At 56.5% G+C, this 12,891-nt stretch overlaps 1 protein-coding gene and 1 long non-coding RNA gene across 6 annotated transcripts in view; one reads left to right on the top strand and one right to left on the bottom strand.

The window, feature by feature from the left end:
• ATP2B3 (ATPase, Ca++ transporting, plasma membrane 3) overlaps window positions 1-9,666 on the top strand; it is a 54,139-nt gene extending 44,473 nt beyond the window's left edge. For all 5 annotated transcript variants that reach the window (XM_014533261.1, XM_014533259.1, XM_014533260.1 and 2 more), the window contains one exon: window positions 9,161-9,666. In XM_014533261.1, coding sequence (XP_014388747.1) covers window positions 9,161-9,481 — 321 coding nt within the window. In that variant the 3' untranslated portion in view covers window positions 9,482-9,666. The remainder of the gene's footprint in view (window positions 1-9,160) is intronic.
• Window positions 9,667-10,463: 797 nt separating this feature from the next.
• LOC106724762 lies at window positions 10,464-12,662 on the bottom strand. The gene is made up of 2 exons (XR_001360604.1): window positions 11,511-12,662; window positions 10,464-11,214 (listed from the first exon to the last, which is right to left on the bottom strand). It is a non-coding gene; the product is annotated as an uncharacterized LOC106724762 (long non-coding RNA).
• Window positions 12,663-12,891: the final 229 nt, after the last annotated feature.

The raw sequence follows: 12,891 nt of genomic DNA, 5'->3' as shown, positions 1-12,891 counted from the left end.
CTTTGCCATCTCTCTCTGCCCTTTCTGTCTATCCATCTGCCTGTCTGTTGCCTTGTAAGGAAAGCAGCCAACACGGACCCCACTGCGCATGCCCCTGAGGCTCTCTCCATAGCGCTGGCCTTTTCCCACTAGTGCGCCAGCCCAGGCCTCCCCTCTGTGCTCCTGGCGAGGCCTGCTGGCTTTGGCTCCCTCTGAGTTCCTCCGGCTCACTCCCTGGGGAGGCGGGGGGGCAGCTTCTCTCTCTCCTCATCCTCAGCTCCTAGTACCTTCTTTCCTTCTGCAGCCACCTATCCCCCACCCCACCCCCATCTTCCCACTTCCAGGAGCCCAGCAGTGCCACCTCTCCCCCTGGTCATGTGGCCAGACGAAGGGCTGCTGTCCCTTCCACACCATGTGCCTCTGGGCAAGGAGCAGGTGGCAGGCCCCGCTGAGAGCTGAGCACCTCCTGTAACAGCAAGGGGGTCCCGATGTCCTGACTCACAAGGGTCGGCCTAAAAGGCTCACCCCAGTTAAGTGGCAGCATCTCAGAAAGAAAGGACCCCACTGTGGAGAGAGATGCCGGTTGGAAGACCAGGCAACACCGGGGGACACACCTGTTTGTGGAAGCCACCGACCCAAACTGCTCCGTGCCATCGCCAGGTGGCAGATCGGTTTGGAACTCTGAACCGGCCCCCAGTCCGAGCTGCGAGGACCCCAGGAAATCACCAAAGCCAGCACCCTCCTCGGGGAAGGCCTAGCAGAGTTGGGGTTAGCCCAAGGCCATCGCCCTCTCTTGGAACTTGCCAGAAGGAAGGCAGGGTGCCGGCCAACACAGAGCTCCCAGCCTAAGCAAGAAGCAGCATTGTAGGAGGGGCGGTGGTCGCAGGTCTAAAGGTTTCCCCGAGGAAAACTCCCATTCTTGTGCGAAGGTTCCTGTCTTCCTTGCCCACCCCCCAGCCAGTCCACACTTGTCCCACGTGCTGGGGCAAGTGTCTCCACACACCTGGGTCCCTGGGCCGACACCACTTCCGGTGGGAGCCTCAGGCTCTCCGAGGGCGGAAGGCCCAGTGCAGGGTGTGGACAAGGAGCCTGAGGGCCAGAGCAATCTGTTGCCTCAGGCCCCAGCACATAGCGCCAATGCAGGGAGTATCTGGAGCTTGTCCTTGGAAAGAGAGGGAGAGGAGCACTCCCTGGAGGGGTGACCAGGGGAGACCAGAGAGGCTGTGAATCTCGGGACTCAGTGTATCCACATCCACACCTGCCCACCCTTCATATCCCCTGGGCACCCCATGCCTGCGTGCACACGCGAATCTTGCCCACTCGGGAGTCCCAACACCCTCCCTGCTCCCTCAGTCACACACAATGACCTCTCAGTGGGGGGGCGGGGGGAGCCTTGGCTGCCTCCCCCCTACTCACTCAGCCATTTCTCCACCCTCCCTGGCCTGGGGGCCACTTCCCATCATGGCTGCTTTATTCTCAGCCCAGCGTGTAGCACCTTCCCCTACATAGCCACCGCCTCATCTCACGGGACCTCAGCTGTGGCCTTGAGGCCGGCCCATACCAGTAGGTCAGGAGAGAGCATTCTTTAATAATAACCATTTTCAGTCTTTTTTTTAAACCAAAGGAGTACGAAATCCTATCCCCTCTTGGTACATCAGTCATCCCTTTCCTGCCCCAATCACATTCCCCTAAGGTGTGGCCAGCGATGAGTCCAGGCGCCGGATGGCTGCCTCCAGGTGTGAGTTGGCACACACAGACACACCCCGGCAGGCCCTCCCCGGCCACACATTCAAAGCCCCACCAACTTGCCCCGATGGCCCTCCCATGCCAACAGGGAGCTGAGCCTGGCCCAGCCCTTCCTGAAGCCACGCCCGGGCCTCTATACTCGAACGTTTACTGTGACAGTGGTTCATGACAGGGCTCCTGACCAGGCCTTGCCAAAGGGACAGGCGCCAGCGGTGAGTTTGCTAAGATGTGGCCAGAAGGGCTCCCTCAGGGCTCTTTAGTTCTGATTAACCGTGCCACAAACAGATCACAGAAGTTGCTTAATTTTTAAAAATATATTTATATTGATTTCAGAGAGGAAGGGAGAGGAGAGAGAGAGAGAGAAACATCAGTGATGAGAGAGAATCCTGCACGCCCCTTACCAGGAATCAAGCCCACAACCCGAGCATGCGCCCTGACCTGGAATCGAACCGTGACCTCCAGGTTCATAGGCCGATGCTCAACCACTGAGCCACGCCAGCCAGGCAGCAGTTGCTTTATTTTCATTGGCTTTTGCAACCTTCTGTCCAACTTGGCAAAGCCAGGCCAGGTGAGCCCCCGAGATTGCCTTGGACGCACCCTTCTGGAGCCCGGAGGGAACACGCTCATCACACACACTCAAGGGCGGCAGCCTGTCACTGAGGCAGTCCCGTGGACGAAGAAGCCTTGCAAAGGAAAAGCAGCCTTGTTTGCTCCTTTCTCAGGAAGTTCATTGATGTACAGCCAGGTCTCCCCACTCGGGTTTCTGGGAATAGTGTATTGGCATTTTGTCTTGGCTATGGCACACTGGGCATGGTCTCCACGCTAGAAACAGTACCAGCCCTGCCAGTCCCGAGCTTTCCTGCAACCACAGGCAAGGGCCTTCCAGGCAATTCCTAAAGCACGCGGCAGCTCACAGCCTAGGCCAGACCCCGGAAGCCCTGCTCTGAGCCCTCCCCAGTAGGCACTTCTAGGCTGATTCCCAGGGCTGGGAGCCAGGGCCCAGGGAGCTCAGGAAGCTGATGCGAGGCCTTGCAGCTGGACATGGCCCGGATGAGAGGCGAGGCTGACCCCCTGCAAAGCCCGGGACTCGCCATGCGTGGGTCAGCTCAACGCAACATCCTGCTTCCATTGGCACACACGCCTGCACACAGGCTAGGGGACAATCTCTACACAACTTTGGCTTGCCGACATCCACAAAGCTGTGTCTGTGATTGGTTTGGGTTCAATCCTTCAGGAAAGGGCCAGCTGTTTGAAGTTTGCATTTTCACGTTTCTTAATCCCATGGCGAGGACAGGGAACCCTCCCCCTGCTGCCCCTTCCATCGTGGCCACGTCGCCCCACACCTCTTTGTGTTGCGTTCAAGTCATGGTTCATGCTCACACCTGCAGGGAGGGTCTGGACCTGGGAAACAGTTTCCACAGCGCCCCCTGGCTGCTGCGTCCAGAATTTGCTCTAAATCCAAAGCTCAGATGCCAGGGGAGGCCACAGGTTCCTCCTCCCTGCAGAAGGTTCTGGATTAGTGGTTAGTACAGAGACAGGCGTGTTGGTCAAGTGTGGGGGGCTTTGAGAGAGCAGCGGAAGGGTGTGGCAGGAGTCAGAAGAATTCAGTGAGCAGAGGACAGAGAGCGTGGGGACCCCCAGAGCCTGCCGCTCCCACAGCACAGCAGGGCAAGGCCAGAAGGCTTCAGGCATAGTTTTTGTTGTGACTGTTGTCATCGTTGTTCAGGAGCCTTTGCTATTATTTTTCTCTTCTTTCCTTTCGGTTCCCTTTTTGCATTTCTTTAATGGGGTGGGTGTTCCCTCAGCCCTTGGCTTGCCTCCCTGCTTTCCCCACCCTTCTCCACGCCCCCCCCACCTGCATCGCCAACTCAAGGGATTGAAGGTTCAACCAAAAGCAGGCATCTCCACTTTCAGCCATGACCTTCGCCCCCCTCCGCAGGAGCAGGGTCCCCTTTGCAGAGTCTGACACAAGCAGCCATGGGCTTCAGCTCAGTGTGCCTGGGGTGGTCCTGTGAGTTTGGAGCGTCCCCCACCGTCCCCACCAATGGAGCTCCCGGTTCGGGTGGAGGCAGGCCAGGGCTGACATGTGGGGCAGGGGGTGGGCAGCAAACACAAGCAGAGAAGCCAGCTTACACGGAGTCAGATGCTCACAGCCTCCGAAGAGAAGAAAGCAGAGCAGGAGGAGTGTCAGGAGTGCTGTTTTAGACAGAGGCTGTGTCCAGGACAGAGGCTGGACCTGGGAACCAAGTGCCAAATCAGGAGAACAGGCCAGCTGGGGAGGGTCTGGCAGAAGAATGCCCTGGGCAGGTGCAATGGCATGGGGGGGGGGGACTCAAGCCAGCTAGTGAGCTAGTGACATGGGTACAGAGCCCCTGGGTTGGCAAAGCCATTGTGAAAGACACTGCCAGGCCCGGTAGGCCCCCTGCTTTCAGCGCTTGTCCCTGAACCCCTGCTGGTTGCAGGTGCCATCCTAGGTGCTGGGGACATCAGTGAACCAGACAGACAGACCCCTGCCCTCGGAGGCCTTGTGTTCCAGAGAGAGGAGAGGATAATGGGATGTGTGGGCTGTTTAAGGGTGAGCCCTGTTGGGGAGAAAATGGAGCAGAAGAGGTGCAGGGGTGCTGAGGGAGGCAGGTGGGTTGCGACTCTAAAGAGGGAGAGAGGTGAAGGGGGGGGGGGCTCACTGGGGAAGAGCCTTCCCGGCAGAGGACGTGCAAAGGCCCTGGAGCAGGAGTGTGCCTGGCGCACTTGGGGAACAGCCAGGAGGCCTGGGCTGTAGACAGCAAAGGAAGAAGAGGAGGAGAAGGGCTGAGACAGGCCCTGTCAGGACTTCCGGTTTTCCTTCTCAGAAGGCACAGCTACTGAAGGGCTTGGACCAGTGGTGAGTGTAGCAGGCTCTGGCTTCTGTTTGAAAGGATTGCTCAGGTTGTCATGCTGAGACTAGACTGTAGAGGTCGCGGGCAGGGCGGGGCTGGCGGGGAGCTGGTCCTGAGTAGGGCAGATCCGAGCAGCAGGAAACGCATGGGGGTAGACCAAGCATGTTAAACTCGAGGCCGGCGGGCTGCTTGCCTAAACGAGGCATGAGGCCCGTCGGAAGTTTGACATGCTTGGTGTAGACAAAAGGCCCAAAGATGAGCGCTGCGCCCTTGGACATGAGAGGATGGGAAGAGGAAGGAGGAGGACCTGGAAACCCAAGGCAGGCTGGGAAGCAGGGGTGTGATAAGGGGCACCCTGGGTGCCCAGCGGGGGAGGCAGGGGGTCCCCAGAGAGTGGAGGCAGGAGAAAACAGGGTGAAATGAAATGGAGGCCGTGAGTTCCAACAACTGTCTCCAAGCCGTCGCCAGCAGCCAGAGGCGACTTTGGCACCAAGAGAGGGTCTCTTTCAAGATGGGACAGATGAGTAACCTAGACAAGGGACAGGGAGGTGGCTGGGCAACATCCTGGGGCGGGGGCGGGGCCAGGCAGTAAAGGAGGAAGCAGGGGCATGGGGGGACATGTGTTTCAGTCAGGGTGACACAGGGAGCCCCCCAACCCCAGCCCGGCCGGATCCTCCCCGGCCTTCCCAGAGGCCTCAGCCATACCCTCGGAGTCACTCATCCTTAATGGGAGTGTTTCCATGAATCCTCTTAGTTTATTTTTTTTAATATATTTTTATTGGTTTCAGAGAGCAAGGGAGAGGGAGAGAGAGAAAGAAACATCCGTGATGAGAGAGAATCATCAATCGGCTGCCTCCTGCATGCCCCCCACTGGGGATCAAGCCCACAACCCAGGCATGTGCCCTGACCGGGAATCGAACCGTGACCTCCTGGTTCATAGGTCGATGCTTAACCACTGAGCCACACCATCCGGGCTCCTTTTTCTTTAAAATTCTCCTGCTGGGGTGCTTGAAGTCCCCACGGGCCAGGTGGGGGAGGGCAGGGCCTGACTCAGTAGTCAGAGAGGAGGGCCCCCAGGGATGGCTGCCACCCAGAGGGTCCAGGCAGGTGGAATCTCTGCCCTCAGGGCTGGTGGAGCCCAAGGGGCCTCCAGGGCCTGGCAGGCCTGGCAGCGGCAGTGGGAGGTTCTACCACAAAGAGGTTGGGAACCAGGGCCTATGGGACACACTGATGGGGCGCTGGGCTCAGGTGTCCAGCTGAGGCCCGGCTGGAGCCCTGCACTGGGATGGGAAGGCTAGGCGAGGGCCAGGGTGGGCAGGGCCAGGCTGAGGGCGCTCCGCAGCCTTCTTCAATGGCCATTGGCCATCCAAGGAGAGGTGAGGGGCAGCAGGCACATACGTCTAGCACACTGGGAAGGGGCGGACCCCGGCTGCGGACACTGGTGGTGGCAGTACAGGGTGTGCTTGGCATCAAGGCGGCCTGTGGGCTGTAGGCGGCATTGACAGATAGCCTTGAGGGTGTGAGGTCCCTGTAAGAGTGGTAGAGATGGAGGGGTGGCCTGAGGACCCCACCCTGGGACCATCCCAGGCCAGGAGAGGAACCTGAGGAGGCAGGGCCACGTGCTGGGGAAGGGTACTGGTCCCACTCGCTGTGAGGACATCCCTGGCACCCGTGTGCAAGCTTGGGCCTCCAGGGTGAGCATCTCTTAGAAATGTTTGCCACTTCTCACCGAGCCAGTGACTCGGGAATTGACTATGCCCTTCAGCGCTGAGTGGCCTGAACCCCCCACCCCTTCCCCATCATAAGACAAATGCCAACCCCTTTGTTAATAGCCCGAGATTTGCATGCAGGGGAGTGGAACCTGCAGATCAGCTGAAAGCCCCCAGCAGCGGAATGTTTGAGCAGAAGGCCCTGGAGCCCCCTGTTGGTGACTGAGCGGCTGCTAGGTGCCAGGTTTTGGCAACAGGCAGGCCCAATCCCTCCCCCAAAGCCAGGGACAAGACAGGCATCAAAGTTAGTCTTCAATTCCACCCTGGAGGAAATTTCCGGTTTAGAGCAGCAGAAGCTGGGAGTGGAGGGCTGACTACCCTTCTTGGGCAAAGACTTGGGAGTTCAACCAGGCGCACGGAGACCAGAGGAGGGTCTGAGCGGGCCCTGGCCTGATCACGTGACCCAGCTCCTAGTGAAGGGATGGGCTCAGCATGAGGAAAGGGTGTAGCCAGAGTCACGGGATCCTGGCTGGCAAAACCACCTCGAAAGGGCCCCCCAGCGTCAAGGGCAACATTGACAGACAGCAACTTGTTCTCATTTCTGTGACTTCGGGGGTGTGGCCCACCGCTGAAATGGATATCCCACACCAGCACGCAGCCACCACAGATGTCATGGTGGCTCCCCTTGAATTCTGCAGCAGAAAAGGCCTAAATAGTGAAGTCTATCTACAATGGCTACAAAAAAAGGACATTCGGTTTCTTTTTATTAAACCTGGCAAGCAATTCTCGATTTCTGTGTGACCCGGATCTCCCAAGCCAATCTGGGGGGAATTAAGGAACGAGGTGCAAATAGTTGGCCATCTGCAATCTGGAAGATGTGGCTTCACCAAATTCAGAGAAAATCCTAACCTGATTTTGTATATGGAGGTAGAAAATGCCCATTTTATGCATCTCTTTGGCTCAGTGCTTTGCACTTGAAAGGCTGTGAGGTTTGCCTGGTTTAATGTGATCTAGGAGCGCCCGGGGCAGATGCTGAGGGTTGAAAGGGACTCATTGTCAACATTGTGATTCATGGTCTAAATGAGGGGGCAGCAAACTTCTCCTTAAAAAGGGCTTGGCAGGCCAAGTCTCTGTCCCACCTACACAATGCCCTTGGATCTCGAAGGCAGCCATAGACAATGCATACATGAAGAGCGCGGCTGTGTACCAATAAAACTTTATTTACAAAATCAGGCCGAGGGCCAGAGTTAGCCCTTGGGCCACAGTTCGCCAACACCTTATCTAAACCAACAAAATCAAATCCTAGAACCTTGGGGCTGGAATGACTTTGGGACTCACATGGTGCTCACCCACTCACATAGGGAGGGGCTGGCTTCCCCATCCCAGCACAAGGCCAGCCAGCTTGGGCCCAAGCTGGGGGCCAGGAAGCGAGCAAAGAGAGGCAGCAACTCTGTGGCTTGGAAGCCCGATGAGACTTGAGCCCTCGTGTAAGCGAAGGTGGAGCACCAGTGAAGGGAGGGGTCAGAGAGACCCAGTGGCTAATTCTGGGAGCAGGACCTCTCGCGGGAGGTGCAGGGTCAGAGGGCTGCCAGGGCGGGGGAGCAGGGCATTGTGGGAAGCTCTTCCCTGTGGGGAGTTTTGTTGACCTGAGGTCTGCAGATGCTAGCGGGGTGGCCAGGGAAGGAGGCGTAGAAAAGTCGGAGTGGATGGAAGGGTCTGCTAAGGAAAAGATGAGCCAGTCAGATGCACCGAACTGCAGGCCAGAAGCTGTAAAGAGACACAGGAACTGCCAGCGTGGATCAGAGCATCTGGACGGGACAGGCTTAGTGGGTGCCACTCAAAAGTGGAGCCATGTTCAGTCTTGGATGCTTCCAGATGGGGGGTTGGAAAGCTCTGGGAGCAGGGCATTGTGGAGCTCTGAGGAAGGGCCAGGCCACAGGCCCTGACTATAGTCAGGCGAGTCCCAGAGCCATGTCCAGAGCTAGGAGGTGGACCTGGGGGTGTGGACAGAGAGGAGGGCCAGGGCCAGGCCAGAAGAAGGAGCAGTGGAGGAGATGGGGCCAGAGTAGCCAGCGAGGTAGGAAGGGTCCAAGCATGGGCAATGTCTGGGAAGCCAGAAGTTTCCAGAAAGAGGAGCAGTTGGCTGTGTCGAGCGTCCCTGAGGGATCAAAAAAGATGGAGACACAGAAATGCTGCTGAGCTTAGCAGGGATGCTGATGGCTGAATGGTGTGGGCATGGCGGGTGCCGGCTATGGCGAGGAGAGCTGGGAGGGAAGCGAAGAGATCCCTAGAGAAGCCAGGCAGGGAGACCCACTCAAGAAAGGTTGGCAATGCACCCATAGACTTTCTGATAAGAGAAGGCGTGGAGCCCTCTCCAGCGTTCTCCCTTTTTCGCATCATCTTCCTGTTCCACCAAATTGGAATTCCGATCTGGCTGAGACCCCAGGGGCCACCTAAGCCAGTCGAGCCCCAGCACAGGGCAAGGGGAGGTAGCAGCCGAGAACCCGGTGCTTCTGTCACTCAGGGCTTCCAGAATATCTGCCCGGGTCAGCCTAGGGCAAGCCACCGCCACTCGTCCTGCATGTGGGTCAGTTGACAAGACCGAGACCCAAACTGAAACCCTCACCACAGCCAGGCAAGAGCCACCCCAACCGGTCCATTCCAATGGATGAGCATTTGTCACACGGTGACCCCCTGCCATGGATGTGGGTGGAACTTGCCAGCACCTGGCCTGCCATTGATTGTCTCCTTTCTTTCTCTTCTCTCCTCCCCTCCCTCCTGCTCCCTCCCTCCCTCCACTATCCCCTCCCCCCACCCCTCGGGGCCCCTGTCCCTCCACCTCCGCTCCAGATCCGAGTGGTGAAAGCATTCCGTAGCTCGCTCTACGAAGGCCTGGAGAAACCGGAATCCAAGACTTCCATCCATAACTTCATGGCAACGCCCGAATTCCTGATCAATGACTACACCCACAACATCCCGCTCATAGATGACACGGACGTGGATGAGAACGAGGAGCGCCTGCGGGCCCCCCCACCCCCCTCCCCCAACCAGAACAACAACGCCATAGACAGCGGCATCTACCTGACCACGCATGGCACCAAGTCAGCTACCTCGTCAGTGTTTTCTTCCAGACCCGGGAGCCCGCTCCACAGCGTGGAGACGTCCCTCTAAGCATAACTGCTGTCCGCACGCGCACCCCCCCGCACACACGGGCACCCAGGCGGGACACACAGGCCTGCAGGAGGGCACAGCCACGGCGGCTGGACATGTTGCTCGCTCGCACAGCACTTGCAAGAAGCCAAACCATTCAAGGCTTCTTACCTGGGACCAAGGAGATGCAGGAGGAAGAGGAGGAGGAGGAGGAGTTACCTGAGTGGTTTGGGAAGATGTGACAGAGAAGTGACATTTGAGCTATAGCCTTAAAGAAGGGGGAGGAGGAGGAGGAGGAAGAGGAGGGGGAGGAGGAGGAGGAGGAGGAAGGAAAAACTAGAGAACAAGAAGAGCCGTGTTCCCCACTTTTTTCTATCGAAGCTTTTTTTTAATGAACACTACAGTGCCACCAGATTTCTGTCATTGGGCTGTGCGGTGGGGGCACGGGGTTGGTTTTGGTTTCTCGGCAACTTCGTTGCACCCACTGGAGAGCCATTGGAGCAACAGATTCAATGCAAAAGGAAAGCAGGCGAGCACTGCTTTGCAAGGTTGGGAAGGATGCCCGTCACCAGACAGCCCGCCCGAGAGAGCCGCCTGCAAACGTATGCGAACCGCCAAGCACCCCATCCCCGGGACACATGCAGTCTGTGTGTGTGCGTGTGCGTATAGGCCTATACGTGCATATTTAAAGAATAAGGAACTATTTATCGGCATGATCTTTCCATTGCTCTTATCAGATGTTCTTCTTTTGAAATTTCATTATTTATTGTGGCAGGTTGATTTGTTCAGGGAACTAGACTGCAAGAATCGCTTTTTGGTCGCTTGCCCTGCCCCGGGCTCCCAGCCTCCTCCCCTGTCTCCCCCCTCCTCCTGGCGCCATCCTGGGCAGTATCACCATCGCGATTCCCAGCAGAAGGTCAGGGGAAGGGTGAGGTTAAGACGCAAGCGGTTACCGTTGGAACATTTGCACTTTGAGACCCTTGCCTATAGAGGAAAAAATAGACCCTTTTGATGGAATTTTTATTTAAAAGGAAAATACCAAAGTATTGATGAGGATGATCCCTCCCAGAAGGTAGAAGGGGGCATTTTGCTTTCACTTTCCTTTGGTTTCAACTCCAATTCCAAGTGCTGAATTCTGGCTGCTGAGCTTTCTCTGTCTACAATCCAAGTTCAAGAGCTCTGCCCCCTGCTGCCTCTGACCCCATGTGGGGACCCGGAATGGGGGGAGGAGAGACAAGAATCAGACAGAAACCAGTGGAGGAAGAGGTACCATCAAAACCCAAGAGGAGCTGACGTGGCTGCGATACGGACCCAGCCCTCTCGCACCTCCCACCGGACTCCCATTCTTTTTTGGCAAATGCCAAGTAGTTGTTGCCGAGGCACCCATAACGCTGCTCGGAAAGTTCTCAGTCACAACCCACCTAGCGCTCTTCCGACCCCAGTCTTCTCATTCAACAACTCTGACCCATGACAGCATGGATTTGTGTCTGCAGCCACCGACAGCGACATCAGGGAACCAGATGCCGAGGCAAAGCCCCCAGGAGCCATGGCCCCCCGTGGCAGTTGCTCTAATCCCACCTGTGGCGCTTTCTCGTGAGTCTGGAAGGCTGAGGAGGTCAGCTTCACCACGTGGGCCGAACACCTATCTGCAGGTGCGGAGAGCTGGGCCTGGGCTCCCCAGATGGTTCCCTCGGGAGCCTCTCCTTGCAGTGTGGGCACCCAGTGTGCCAAGCCTCAGTTTCCCCGAATGCACCCTAGCCAGGGAGGGAGATACAGAGAAAGCAGAGATCCTTTTAACATCGGAATTCACCTGTCTCACGTTTCCCAGGGAGACAGGGTCCAACCACGGCTCCTCCGTGTGCCTGTCACTGGGGCCTGGGACTGAGCCACTGGGGGGCGGCTGGGGACTGAGGGACAGAGGGTCAGAATGGAAACTGCAGGTGCAGATGGGCACGCTCAGCAGTTGAGCAGCAGCTGGAATGGTGGCAAGGCTGGTCCGCCCATCACGCCCCCCCCCCACGCGCTCCCCACCGGCTGGGTCTCATCTTACCTCCACCTGCGTCGTGAGCATCCGCGCTGGCGGCCAAAACACGCTCGGGCTGCACCGTTAGCATGGATGCCACGTCACCCCTGAGCAGGAGTAGTCAAACCTCGGGCAAAGGAATTTCGGTTAAAAAAGAAAATCCCACTTCAAATGCCAGCTCCAGATAACTTAAAGCCATCCCTTTCTTCCAAAGGGCACATCGAGAATGTCACCCATGTGTACATTGTCCCCTATGTCCTTGTTTCGACCACCACAAAAAGGGCAACTCAATTCGGTGAGGGTCTGTGTTCTTAAAAGAAGTCAAGTTGGAAACGTTTCAATTGAAGAAGATGAGCTCCATCACGCTCCACCCATGGGCTTCTTTTCATTCTGTTGTAGACACACTGGTAGAACTGACGGTCCATATATATTTAAAGCACCCTTGCTGCTGCTGTACAAAGTTGCCTACTGTACATGTCGACTGTTTAGTCCTAGGTTGCCTTTCCGTGGGGTGTGTGGTTCAGAAACAGGGGGGCTGTGACCTCGGCTCATTGCTCTGGCTTCTGTCGTCTTCAGACCGAGGGACCTGTGTCACCAGGGAGCCCCTCTCTATAAAACATTATATTATATGGAATGGCTTGGTCAACCGTGTTCAGTTATTAACTATGTTTTACATTTTTATCTGCCTGTTATAAAGATGAACAAAAAAAATATCTTAACGAGGAAGACCACAGATGCATACTAATTTAAAGTCTGTAGTTGAATTTCCTAATTAAAGAATAGACCAAAATTTCTGTGTATAAAAAAAAAAATGAAAGGCTTCTACAATCCTGGTCTGGGTAACGCGTGTGATTTATTCGGTGAATTCTCATCTGGAACGAAAGAAAGGTGTGTTCATCTGCTTCGCCCGCTGGGCCAAGCCCCGGGAGTGGCGGGGTTCCCCTGAGTGTATGGCCACCAGTCTGATCGGATGGAAGGGGTTCACCCGCCCTGGGGGGCCAGATGCGCTCCTGGCAGAGGTTTGCATCGCAGTCTTCTAACTGCCTTGACCTGGAAAGGCCTGGCCTGAATGTCCTCCCTGGTGTGTCCTCAGAGGAAGGTGGGGGACCAGAGATGATCACAACAATTCAACGCCAGCAAATCAAGCCCAATGCCAGGACCTTGACACACGGGTAGACTCCCTCTTCTTTTTTTCTTTTTTTTTTTTCTTTTTTGTTAATCCTCACCTGAGGATATTTTTTCCATTGATTTTTAGAGAGAGCAGAAGCGAGGGGGAAAGATGGAAACATCAATGTGAGAGAGACACATTGATTGGTTGCCTCCGGAATGAGCCCCTACCAGGACTCAGGCTTCGGAAGAGCCTGCAACCGAGGTACATGCCCTTGACTGGAACCAACCCAGGACCCTT

Source organism: Myotis brandtii, unplaced genomic scaffold, assembly GCF_000412655.1.
Source record: "Myotis brandtii unplaced genomic scaffold, ASM41265v1 scaffold959, whole genome shotgun sequence".
NCBI lineage: Eukaryota > Metazoa > Chordata > Mammalia > Chiroptera > Vespertilionidae > Myotis > Myotis brandtii.
Note: the sequence above shows the minus strand (reverse complement) of the source record. Positions and strands in the feature narration are given on the sequence as shown.